At 36.6% G+C, this 13,743-nt stretch overlaps 1 protein-coding gene across 7 annotated transcripts in view; it reads left to right on the plus strand.

Annotated features, from left to right (window-relative positions):
• Positions 1-13,743, plus strand: part of Pclo (piccolo presynaptic cytomatrix protein) — a 337,199-nt gene that overhangs the window by 239,273 nt on the left and 84,183 nt on the right. For all 7 annotated transcript variants that reach the window (XM_037203548.1, XM_037203551.1, XM_037203549.1 and 4 more), the window contains exons 11-13: positions 6,937-7,045; positions 7,560-7,627; positions 8,472-8,686. In XM_037203548.1, the coding sequence (XP_037059443.1) occupies positions 6,937-7,045; positions 7,560-7,627; positions 8,472-8,686 (392 nt within the window). The remainder of the gene's footprint in view (positions 1-6,936; positions 7,046-7,559; positions 7,628-8,471; positions 8,687-13,743) is intronic.

Here is a 13,743-nt window from a genome sequence, read left to right on the forward strand (position 1 = left end):
ACAGCAGGAACATCTGCTGAAAATGCTTTAGCTTCTTGCTGTTTCAAGAACACAAGGATTTTACTCTTGAGTGTTTTTGTCCCAGTTGGAGTTGGGGAGCAACCCCTCCTCAGTTGAAGGGCATCAAAAGACACTTTTACAAAACTTGTTGGAGTCTGAAAGCGGGGGTGAGGCTCAGCCCTGCTTCAAGAGCCAGCTTCTCAGTGAGCTCAAACAACACATGGCAGGCAGTTTATCAATATAATATACATAACGAACAATACTAAACAAGCCAAATACGTCTTAATTTCTTCTCAAAAACTATCTCTACTATATTACTTCCTTAGGCTGATACACATGTACATAAACTTAAATATCAATTAAGCAAATTAGGACATACTTTACATTATATATAATTTATTTATTGGTGAAGAAATTTAAGATTTACTCAGCAAATTTCAAGGACATAGTAGAGTAATACCAACTACGCTCACTGTGAATGCTAGTTGCCCAAAATCATTTTTCCTGTAACTGAAATATTCAATACATTGACCATCATCTCCTATTTCCCCCAGTCTTAGTCTCCTATCAATTCCCATTCTCCTTCTGCTTTTAAGAATTATAAGAATACTAGAATCTTCCATTTAATGCTAAATATTGATTATGATATTTCTTACCAAAACTTCCTTTTTAATTACAGTTCTCCTCTTAACTCATTTATGTAGGACTTTAAAATCATATCTCAGAATTGTTCTCAACAGTCTGTGCATTTAATCTACAAAATAATATTATGAAATAAAATTTATATTGTCTTTTTGAGGATGCTCAGTGGAGATGATGATGTTGCCACCTGTTCATAGCACTTATGTTTATTAGGAAACAATTTTCCTGAAATAAAGTGATGATATTCTGTGTTAAAATCCCTTATCTGAGTAACAGAATGCATTTACATGACATTAAGAAGAAATAGTTAAGAATATATGAATTTAAAAAAAAAAAGACATAACAACAATTAGAACCATTAATGGTTCAACCTGGACACTTCAAGCGGAAGGGGTAACCATCTGGGTGTTTCATGACTTCTTTACCTTTCTTTGTTCATTCGGTTAACTAGTCATCTCTGCATAATTCCCACACTTTTTTATTTGCTCTGTTTGTTTTAACTAGATGTCATTCTTCAGATGTGATAGGTTTGTTTTTTTGTTTTGTTTTTTTTTTTTATTTTTCGAGACAGGGTTTCTCTGTGTAGCTTTGGAGCCTTTTCTGGATCTCGCTCTGTAGGCCAGGCTGATCTCAAACTCACAGAGATCCATCTGCCTCTGCTTCCCATGTGCTAGGATTAAAGTGTGCCACCACTGCCCGGCCCAAAATTTTTTTATTTTTTATCTATTTATTTATTTATTTATTTATTTATTTATTTATTTTTCGAGACAGGGTTTCTCTGTGTAGCTTTGCGCTTTTCCTGGAACTCACTTGGTAGACCAGGCTGGCCTCGAACTCACAGAGATCTTCCTGCCTCTGCCTCCCGAGTGCTGGGATTAAAGGCGTGCGCCACCACTGCCTGGCACGAAATTTTTTTATATCTGACCTAAAATCTACTTAAAATGAGATAGTGACATTATGCAAATTACTATTTCCTGAGGATCCATCAGATTATGCTAACATGCCCATTATCTTCTGCTGATCATTTGGTCACTTTCTGATTTATCTTACTCTAGTAATACACAGTGTTCTAAGACACTAGATTATAGTAATAAATTGGCTTTGGCATGTGTATCAGTCCTTCCAAGAAATACTGGACCATAATAGTGCATTGTTTAAGTAATTATTGTGAACCAAAAGAAAAATTCTACCAGACAATCTCAAGGCTGGGACACAAATCATACCAAATTTTATCCCCTTATCTTCTCTGGTTGTGAAAGCATGGATTTGCAATATTCATACTAAAGTACAAAAAAAAAAATACATTACTTTGTTTCTACAAATCAATTGTAATCAGTTCCAATTGTCTCTTCAACTGCTGGTAGGAAATTTCATTGCTTTTATTAATTGGTGTTTTTTTTATGTTTTATATTTTTTTATTTAAAAAAAATTTCTTTCCTTTTACATACCAATCCCTATTCCACTTCCCTCCCCTTCTCCCATTCCGCTCCCACATACCCCCATCCTACCCTCATCACCTCCTCATAGAGGGTAAGGCCTCCCTTGGGTAGTCAACACAGGCAGGCATACCAAGTTGGGGCCGGACCTAGCCCCTCCTCCTTGCATCAAGGCTGAGTAAGGCATAGCACCATAATTGGTGTTTTTTGTCATATATTCAGTTTAAAAAAATCCAGTTAGGGATTGTACATTCTAGAACATTGAAAATATTCTACTATACTGAGAATGCCCTATCAAATCCAGAGCACTTCTTCCAGGATAGGTGACTTCCTTACTGTGCCCTTGTATTGACAAGATTTCTGGATACAATGGAAGCCATAGAACTTAAGGACATCTTGTAGCATTTTTTTTGAGGTAGTGCCATCTTCCATGGACCACACAAGCAAACAAAATGATAGTTCCTAATGCTTTTGAAAAACTCAACCACAATATTTGCTAAAACTGATTCCCTCCTTTAAGTTCATGAATCTTTCCTGTGTGGTTTACTGTCCATCAGATAATAGGATTGTATCCTATCAGCATTGTATAATAACAGCATGCTCAGACAAGGGTGATACTTGCTCTTCTCTAGCAGAGGGACAGAGAAGAGATGAGGAACTCCATCAACCTTGTTCCTTTCATTGCTTATCCTAAAATCACATAGCACATATCAGGTTCCTGTTTATTCACTAACATCTTCAGTTTTTAAATGTCTGCAAATTTAATTTAATTAATATAATTTAATTAATATAATATTGTATAAGTAATAATCTCTAAATTATCTTGCTTTATTATAATTAAAATGACATCATAAATAATTTGTGTATTTTGTGCCAAGTTTACAGATTTGAATATCTGTTGTATTCAGTAGAGCTAAATGTAGTGTTAGTAAGCATAAACTGAAAGTATTTTCCTATTTACTAATACTAGCATTGACCTAGGAGATTGTTGAAGATTATATTTGTATACAGCCAGTAACTGTGTTATTTTATGCAAATAATTTAAGCTCTTCTGTGTCTTTGTTTATAATAGATTAAACTAGAGCATCTGAAGGGATTTACTCATTTTATAACACTAGTCTAAAACCCTATACTGGTTTCTAATTGATAATATATTCCATTTACCTAATCCTTCAATAGATTTTTTAAATTAATCTTAAGTACCATACTACTGGATTTCATTACAGCACTTGTGTACATATGTGTCATTATGCTCTGTTCTAATCCACCCCTCTACCACTATTCCCACCCCAGTGCCCTACGTGCCTTTCTTCCTGGTCCCTTCCTTCCCCAAACTGTCTTTCCTTCTGTTTCATGTCACATTACCCTGTCCTTTCCATTAATCCTTTCTTAAGATGTCTCACTCCCCTGAGGGCCCCGGTGATTTACTGATTTTGTAAGTCTGAACAGCAAATTGTCACTGTTGCGCATTTGGAAAAAATTAAGACTTTGTCTTCGTTTTTATACCAGTAGCTGGTGTACTAGACACTGTCTATGGATATCATTGTAGTGTCATCTGTGAAGTCTCTATTTGACAGATCATTCAAAATATATCTTGATATAACTTAAATACGTGAAAATATTAATGTTTGCTTCTAATTCTAAGTAGTAAGCATGATTTACATACATAGTATTTTCTTGGAAATTTTCTAGAATCTAGTAAAAGATGTACTTTACGATTGAAAATACATCAGAATCATTAAATGCTAAAATAATACTCTATAGAATACCTACAAATGTAAGCTTTTCCAAAAAGTTTTGCGCATATTAGTTAGTTAACATAAATTGGCTTGTAGAGTCCCACAGCTGACAAGTGTAACATATCTTTGAGTGTGGTAGTACAGTACTTCCTGCTTTAATTTTCTCAAGTTGGATATCTGTGTTTGGGAGTTTTGGGACTTCCAAATGTATTTAAATCTCCACCACTTCTGTGAACAGTGCCTTTGATATTTAATAGAGGTTGCTTTGAGTCTGCAGGAGAATTTGGAAACATCAACATTTTTTTAACATCATTGATCCTTGAAGACTGTGGCCATTTATATTTCCATTTCTTTGAATCCTCATCAATGGCTTTCATAACTGCTTTATACTTTTTATTCTAAAGATCTTTCACATAATTGAATAAATTTATTTCTAGCTACTTTATTCTTTAAATTTTATAACACTATAAAAGCATTTACTTTCCTGATTTCTATTTCAGTTGATACACTGTCTTTATAGCAATGCTACTGAGTGTTGTATGTTGACCTTGTATCTTGCAACTGTACTAAATTTATTGGTCTTACATCATTATTTGGTAATGTATTTGTGCTTCTGTAGTTGTAAGATTATGTGTGCAAGCAGTGAGAGTTTGACTGCTACCCCCGAGTCCCAGTGCCTTTCCTGTCTTTTTCTTGCATGACTGCCTGAACTAGCATTTAAAGACTTTCACTGAGTAAAGATGCTGGGCATGCACATCCTTGTTCTATTCCAGATCATAAAGAGAATTGTTCAGTCTTTCCCAGTCATTATAATACTAATCATTGGCTTATTGTAAATATATTAAATTGTGATGACATATATTTCTTCTATACCAAGGCTATCCTTAATTTTATGAAGTCTATTAAAATAGTATAAAATGTTCTTTATGTATCCACTGGGATGATTCTATGGTTATTATCCTTCATTTTGTTTGTGTGATGAATCAAATACATTGGTTTGAAATCACATGATATTTAACTCATAGTTCTAAATATATTTTATAAAATGAATACAAGTTGTATGTCATTTTTTTTCAAGAAGTGAGGAACATTAGAATGGGAAGTATTAGATAACTATGCTGAAAGTAGTGACCCTTTTCATTGTATAACAGCATGGGTACCACACCAAGACAAAGGACATGGCAAAATATTTTTAACTTTTGCCACAGCGCTAACATGAAAAAAGATGAGTGAAAAAGACGTGCCCGGGCGGTGGTGGCGCACGCCTTTAATCCCAGCACTCGGGAGGCAGAGCCAGGCGGATCTCTGTGAGTTCGAGGCCAGCCTGGGCTACCAAGTGAGTTCCAGGAAAGGCGCAAAGCTACACAGAGAAACCCTGTCTTGAAAAAAAACCAAAAAAAAAAAAAAAAGAAAAAAGAAAAAGACGTGTAGATGTCTGTCCTGGGACAAAGCAGAGCTCAGTGTTAGAAGCAGCACATACATGTAGTGGCAAGAATACGGGCAGCCATGTTACTGGCAATAGAAAATGTGTTTTCCTTTGTTATAACGAGAGACATTCTTTATTTCACTAGATAATTAAGTTTTGTCAGTGTTCCCTTTGTTCTAAAATGTGAAAACCTGAACAGGTCAACATGATAGAAAAACGGATCTCTGATTATTTCCATGGAATATGATTCTGTAGAAATGTAAAGGGTAATAATATCTGAATTATTATGGCACTAATTTTTCAATTCAGAATAAATGTAGGTTTTTCTCCTAGCTCTAAAGATGTTTTGTTTTTTGCTTTCCCTGTGCTGAGTTATTCTTAGAGTCAACGTCTTTTATGTAATGTTCTTATTTTCTGTGTACAACAGCTGGGATTGTTGAAATAAACCTAAGACCCATCTGAAGATAAAGTTTTCTTGGAGTAAGTTATAGAAAAGTCTTTCTCTGTGTTACTGTGAGCCTTTTGATGGACTTTTTCTGTTACTCCACTCTAGTATAAAGGCATTTCCTTCACTTAATTGCAACTGGTATCATGCCTCCCAATGTATATTATGCCATTAAAATTAAAGACACAACCGTACAATATTTACAATTTCCCACTGAACCAGTGATGAAGTAAGCAATAGGGAATTACAGAGTGTGAAGTATATTAAAGATATAATTGATCAATAATTACCATTTTTCATATATAATATATTATATATAATATATAATAAATAATGTATAACATATAATGGCATACAGACATTTTTCTAGGTTAAAGCTGATAACATTCAGAAATATTTGGGTACCTTATTGGATGATTTTCAGCTATGTATATCTGTCTCATATAGCTATATTTTATGGCCATGTGAATCATGTCAAATATGTGCTCTTCAGTTATTTTGACAACTCACAAAATGAGCTAAAAACACTGGATATAAAATGTTTAAATATTAAGTATATTACTATTTCCTTTTTGCATAAAATTGTCTTTTCAGAAATATTGCATAAATGAAATGCCTTGATCAGGCAAGAAGAGTACATAATTTATTAGATTCAGTGAAAAATGAAAAAGGTGATTTTCAAGATGACAGCAGAGCATGGGGCTGTTCTGAATACAGAGCCTGTACTATTATTGCACAGGGCACAGCCCCACAAAGCTGACCTTTCTACAGCATTCTTGCTGTTCTCTTCAGAAACATCTGCCATGCAATGAAATGGAAGACATAAAGCACAGTCTGACTTATCTGGGCAAAAATCAAGAGCAGAGCTTTATCAGGAAATCCTAGTGACTTTTTACCACTCCATTCCAGAAAGGAATAGGGAAGTCAATATCTAAAGCTAATGGTTGCAATTACTTGTTTGTTTATTCAATATGGTTTTCTTTATAGAAGTGTGAACAGAATGCATGTGTTTGGTAAGAACTGATCAGTTTTTTAAAACAAAGTTTGCATGTTGTTTTACACAAATATTATACATTCAGGTAAGTTTATATCCGAATACATGATGTTCTGGAGAACATTGAGCTGATGTTCTCTGAAATGGTGTGCTGATTTGGCTTTTAAAAACGCAGGAAGTCTTTTGGGCCCTATGAACTAAGACTGAAGATAGATAGCACACGTTTGATTTTATACTCAAATTTGTCTTTTTAGGGATGCAAGTGTTGGAATGGAATGGGATCCCCTTAACTTCTAAAACATATGAAGAAGTTCAGAGCATCATTAACCAGCAAAGTGGGGAAGCAGAAATATGTGTAAGACTGTGAGTTTTTCCCCATCTTTCTGTTTCCATTTTTTGGCTCTTCATGTCTCTTTTGATTTAAAATTGTTAAGGTGGAACCTTTGCCAGTCAGCAAGAGTTTCAGCATAAGAAAACAAAGTGAATACGAGGTTGCTGGCCTTCTTGTGCTCTGCATCAAAGGCTAGGGTGCAGCCCAGACTGCAGCCACTGTTTCTCTTGTGTCACAGCCTCCCTTCCTGCTTTTAAAATCCGCTCCCTTTGAAAGAAGGCCAGAACCCAATGTGCGTCATATTTTGAAGTGACTTGCATTTAATCCATAAAGATTTCACCTTAAATGATCATTTTTATCAGCTTTGACTTTTAACAACATGGCTAATATGTACTGGGTTAGCAGGTGAGCATGCCTGGGAGCCGCTTTACATCATAAACCACTTCTCATTGACCTCCTGAAAAGAAAATCAAGGCAGATGGGAAAAGGTACCTTTGGCTTCAGGCTTCCTTAATGTCTTTCTTAATAATCTATCTTAATTTTTAGGGACCTCAATATGTTGTCAGATTCTGAAAATCCCCAGCACCTGGAACTTCATGAGCCACCGAAAGCTGGTAGGTGACAGCAGTCTGACTTCACCCATGGGTGAAGAGGAAAACACAGGAGTAGCCTGTTTGACATAGTACAGAGAGAATTATAGATTTCTATATAGAGGTGTGTGATTCTGAATGACATGAAAAGTGTTTTAGTTACATTATTAGCATCTTGGGAAATATATTGCATCTTTAACTGTTTGAGTAGGCAAGAAAACGATATTAAATATGTACTATATGAGTTCATGGTTTAAATTTGTTAAATGTGAATTCATCCTGTAAAGGCAATCCATGGAGCTATTTCTTTTTAATAATAATAATGTAGTTTTCAGTTACCACTTTTTTTTTTCAGCACAACTTGGCCTTTGTTATTATCAATACAGTGACATTAGGAAGTCTAGGTTACTGAAATAAAGAGGCCAGGTCCAACAGAGAATGGAGTGTACACACACACACACACACACACACACACACACACACACACATTCTGTGAGATTTCTTCCATAAATAACAAAATATGGAACATTTAGAAGAAAGAAAATATGTATCCATAAAAATTCTTGGGGGATAAAATAGGGTATTTTGTCATTCCCAGAGTTCACTCAATAAAATATTCAAAGTATTTTTTCTGAAAATGTAATAGAACTTCAGATTCTCATTGTAATTCATCATTATAACACTATCTGGGCCTTCTAGATTTCCTGAAAAATAGATACATAAATTTTTTATAGAGTACATTTGATTTTAAATTTTTAACTTAATCTTTAAATAATGTGGTGTCATTACCTAGAACTCCAGCAAGTGTCGCTGACACAATATGGCCGACATATGGACCCAAGACGTAAAGCCTTTTGTTTTGTTCTAGTGGACAAGGCAAAATCCCCAGGGGTGGATCCCAAGCAGTTGGCGGCTGAGCTGCAGAAGGTCTCACTCCAGCAGTCTCCACTGGTCATGTCGTCAGTCGTGGAGAAAGGATCTCATGCTCACTCAGGTCCCACATCAGCAGGATCCAGTTCTGTTCCCAGCCCTGGGCAGCCAGGATCACCCTCCGTGAGCAAAAAGAAGCATGGCAGCAGCAAGGTGAGACGCCCGTGTCACGGCAAGGGGCCACTTCCGGCTCTTTAATCTTGTGAGGGGTCATGTCCTAAGGATCTACTGAAACAGATATCTCCCTCTTCTGACTGGGCCAGATAGAAAGTCACATCTTAAGACACTTCCGTTTTTTAGAAAGACAGCTTTGAACAATGTGGTACTACTACTTCATGATTTTGATGTGCAGCAGGTGGGCATTGTTCCACAAATCTTAGTTTCCTTCCACATAGAACATTAGCTTTATGACCTTTTGAAAACAAAAGATACAGATTCTGCTAGATTTTTCTCAGTAAGAAGTACAAAGAGATTGAAATAATTTAGGTCAAAAAGAAAGAAAAACAGCAGCGGCACAGGACCACCCTTCGGAATGTCATTCCGTTCTAACTCAGGGGTTGCTCTGCATGTGCATGTCTTTACTGGAAACACTTCCAGTTCTCTTTCCTTAAAGTTGCTGGGGACCATGCACTAGTGCTTCCACCTTGAAAAGCAGGCAGCAATGCAGTGTCACTTTTCTGACATGTCACTCTCCTATTTCAGAGGCATTCCTGCTACCCGAATGTCCACTGTGCCATCTCTCCTAGGGCCCAGTGCTACTCATTTTAAAAGAACCTAGAAAGAACATTGGTTTCCTTTCTTAGAAATTATGGATGGCATGATGCTGTTGTGTCTGTCCTGATGTCCTTGTAATCAGTGTTGCATTATGAACCTTCCACTCCGGCTTATGCTCCACAGCCACTGTCCATGACCATCCAGTTTCAGGGGTCATGCTCTACCAGAGTACAAAGATGGAAAAATCCCCTCCCTCTCATTGCAAGGAGACCAGTAGTTCTAAATCGTGTTCCCACTTCACCAGATTTGGCACAGCACCATATGGGAATGTGTTAGAATTGCATTTTTTACACAGACTTGACTATTTCAAAAACTGTGAATTGAGCTCAGGAACCTAGGTTTTGTAATGTCTCCAGCTGTTCGTGGTGCTCCTTAAAGTTTGAGAACCGCTGGTGTAATTACAGATGAAAAGATGCTCAGCCAACTTCAGCGCGGATCAGTAGAGTGAGGACATCTAGGAGAGTGGTGGTTATGAACCAATTTAGGTGAAAGGAAGAAAGGAGTCAGCATTCCAAGAGAGAACACAGAGTGAAAAGAGTTTCAGACAGAAAATTGCATGTCTGGAGGATAGCTGTTCACAGGTACTTTAGGGGTGAATATCGTACAGAAGCAGATGGTTGCAATTGAAAGGCATGAAGGGTTGTGCTGAGCCTTTCCTCTACAGTCTGTAGGAAATGCAGAGCTGGTGATGGGCATAAGGTAAGATACTAACAAGACACGTCCCCCATGAAGTCTTCGTGTGTTAGTCTTTCTGACATTAGAAATCTTTCTTTCTGTGTTCTTTTCCCTCCTTCCGTCCTTTCTTGCTTCCTTCTTCTCTCCTCCCTTCCTCCCCCTCCTCCTCCTTCACTCCCCGCGTCCCAGCCTGCCTGCTTGCCTGCTATCCTCTCTTCTTCTTTCCAAAGCTTCTTTCTGGGTCTCTAAAGACATTTATAAATTGACTGTGGTGGTCAGGCTCTTCCTTTATTTCCTATGTTGGCTGCAGGCACTGTAAAACCTAACTATTTTTGTTATAGTTAGTGACTTGCACAGAACAGTAACAAACAATCAAAATGTCAGTGATCACCTGTGAACCTCTGTTCTTGTTGTGGGTATGAATTTACAAATTCGCCTTACTATAATATGTTAGCGTTGGGGACCATGGTTTAGAAGTTGGAAACTCTTGATGCAGGACAGCATTAGGAAAGTGGTATGGGCAGCTGGTATGACATATACCCATTCTTTTTTTTTTTTTTTTTTTTTTTTTTTTTTTGGTTTTTCGAGACAGGGTTTCTCTGTGTAGCTTTGCTCCTTTCCTGGGACTCACTTGGTAGTCCAGGCTAGCCTCGAACTCACAGAGATCCGCCTGGCTCTGCCTCCCGAGTGCTGGGATTAAAGGCGTGCGCCACCACCGCCCGGCTCATATACCCATTCTTTAATTTGCAAATAATTTGGGTCTGTGTAGCTTTGTGATATTTGACTGAAATATATAGTTCTAGTGTTCCATTGTCCAAAGAATAACTGTTAATCACATGGAGCTGGTCTCAGTTGACATCTGTATGAATTGCAGGCCAAATTCCAGTAACTTTGTGTGAAAAAAAGACTGAAGTAACACAATGTTTATTTTGCTAACATGGTGAAGTGACGATATTTATGATGAATATAAATATTATATTTCTTGTTTGATTTTAGTGTGATTACTAGGAATTTTTAATTACTTCTGTGACTCATAAATATACTCCATTGGTTAGTTCTAGTACAGAGATTGCTCATCTCTTAGCAGTGACACTAATCAAATCTGCTTATTTTGGACATATATGTAATGTGTGTGTGTGTGTGTGTGTGTGTGTGTGTGTGTGTGTGTTTAAGTGAAAATGTGAAGGTTTACCTTAGAGACAGGATCTACTACCTATTAGTCTTTTGTTTCTTTCTTTGACTTATTTTTAGCAGGTACCATTTGCTAAATAATATATTTGTAAATAGCTGACATTTTGAATTATCATTTGTTTCCTGTCTCCTACGCTAAAACATAGAGTTTTCTGAAGCTTTCATACCCTAATGCCAGGCACCAGCAAAGCTAGACATGCCATATGTTCTTACGATAATATACAGAATTAGGGTTTTAAATATTTTTATTTCTGTAGGCATAAAACTAACTAAATTAAATATTAAATTACTTTAAATATACTCATGCACTATATATAACATAAAATACCCTAATAATATAAAATTCCAATTGAATTGCACAAGATAATATACTAAATCTAAATTAAATTATAATTAATATCAGTATATATTTAGATGTTTACATCTATTAAACATTTTTATTAGATGATTTTGATTAAAATATTTACATGTATTTGTAGAGTATTTTGTGAGTTGTATCCTTATTTTCTTACAATATATTTTGACTGTTTTATTTATTTATTTTGTTCAGGTAGCAGTAGGCATATGCATGCCATAGCACATGTGTGGAAGTCAGAGTTTTTTATTCAGACATGAAGTCCCTGCTTGTCAGGCTGGGCTGCAAGCCCTTTTACACACGGCCATCATACTGGCACCTTTGCAATCTTTTTATTCTAGTATATCCTGGGATGATCTTCTCAGGGTAATAAGCATATTCATCACATGTGATTATTACTGTTCATTCTTCTAAATGTTTCAGGTAAATACTCCATTATTGCTAATCAATAGAACTCTGGATCTTATTGTCATCTAACTTCCTCCTTCTCTTCCCTCTACCTTCTCTGTGATAAATCACCACTCCATTCTCTATTCTGGGAAAAATTGAGTTTAGATTCCACATGTGTGAGTAAGTCATGTAATACTTGTCTTTCTGAACTTGGATTATTTTTTTTTTTTAGTTAATAGATCCTACAAACAATAGGATTTTACATTTTTTGATATCTCAATAGTATGCCGTTAGGTATACGTCACATTTTCTTTTTCATATTATATTTTTATTTATTAATTAAATTTTTTCATTTATTTTACACCTGATCTCAGTTTCCCCTTATTCCTCTCTTCCCACACACACTCACCACCTCCCCTCTACACCTCCTCCCCACATCCTTTCTCCTCTGTCTCCATTGAGAAAGGATAAGGCCTCCAATGGGTGTCAACAAGCATCAAGTTGAGGCAGGACCAAGATCCTCCCACAGGAGAAACCTGATGCCAGGGAAACTCCCAGGAATCCACAAAGATGACCCAGCCTAGACTCCTAACAATAATGGGGAGATGACCTTAACTGGTCATCTTCTGTAATCAGATTGGTGACTACCCTGATTGTCATCAGAGAGCTTTTACCAGTAACTAATGGAAGTAGATGCAGAGATCCACAGCCAAGCACTGGGCCAAGGCCAGGAATCCTCCTTAAGAAAGGGGGGAGGAGGCCGGGCGGTGGTGGCACCCGCCTTTAATCCCAGCACTCGGGAGGCAGAGCCAGGCGGATCTCTGTGAGTTTGAGGCCAGCCTGGGCTACCAAGTGAGTCCCAGGAAAGGCGCAAAGCTACACAGAGAAACCCTGTCTCGAAAAACCAAAAAAGAAAAAAAAAAGAAAGAAAGAAAGGGGGGAGGAATTGTATGACAGCTAGGAAGTCACATTTTCTTTATTCTTATTCATCAGTTGATGAACTGATGCTTCTGTTACTTGGCCAGTGTTAATACTGCTGAAATAGATGTGGGCAGGCAAAGACCTCTTCAAATCTTCCTTAGATGTGTGGCCAGGAGTTGATTTCTGGAGCCTATTCTTTTTTTAGGATATATCGTGCTAAATTTTAAATGGCTGTGCTAATTTTCAGTCCCACCAACTGTGCTCAATGGCTCTTTTCCACCTCGGCCTTCCCAGTACTTTTCATCATAGTCTTTTTAATATAACCATTCCTTTGAGAATGTATGTAGGGTTGATCTCCATGGTTGGGCTGATTTGTACTTCCTGGACAGGGGGATGGGATATGTTGGGAATTTTTTTTTAATAGACCTGACCAGTTGATATAACTTCTTTTTTGACAAATACCTCTTTAGGATTATGGTCCATCTTTTATAATTATTTGTTTTGTGGTATTAAATTTTTGAAGTTCCTTATATAGTGAGAAAATTAATTGTTTGTTGGATATATTTTTCTGATGTTCTCTGTTCAGAGGGGTGTGTTTGTTTCTCTTCTTAGCGAGGCAGAAGATGGAAGTCCTATTTAATTGCACTTGTCAGTTGTAGATTTTACTGTCTGTTAACTTGGGGTCACAGAAAAAGTCTTTCCCCAGGCCACTGTTGAGCGTTCCTCCCACATTTAAGTGATTATGTGTAAATAATTGCTGGAACATTAACAATATTTTGGATGGTGGCTTTTGAATAATGTATATCATCTATGAATTCTACTTATTTTAATAAAATTAAAAATTATATAATGATACACAGAATTGTTTTATATATTTTAAAACCATTTAATAGTTATTCTTGAA

This window comes from Peromyscus leucopus, chromosome 3, assembly GCF_004664715.2.
Source record: "Peromyscus leucopus breed LL Stock chromosome 3, UCI_PerLeu_2.1, whole genome shotgun sequence".
In the NCBI taxonomy this organism is placed as follows: Eukaryota; Metazoa; Chordata; class Mammalia; order Rodentia; family Cricetidae; genus Peromyscus; species Peromyscus leucopus.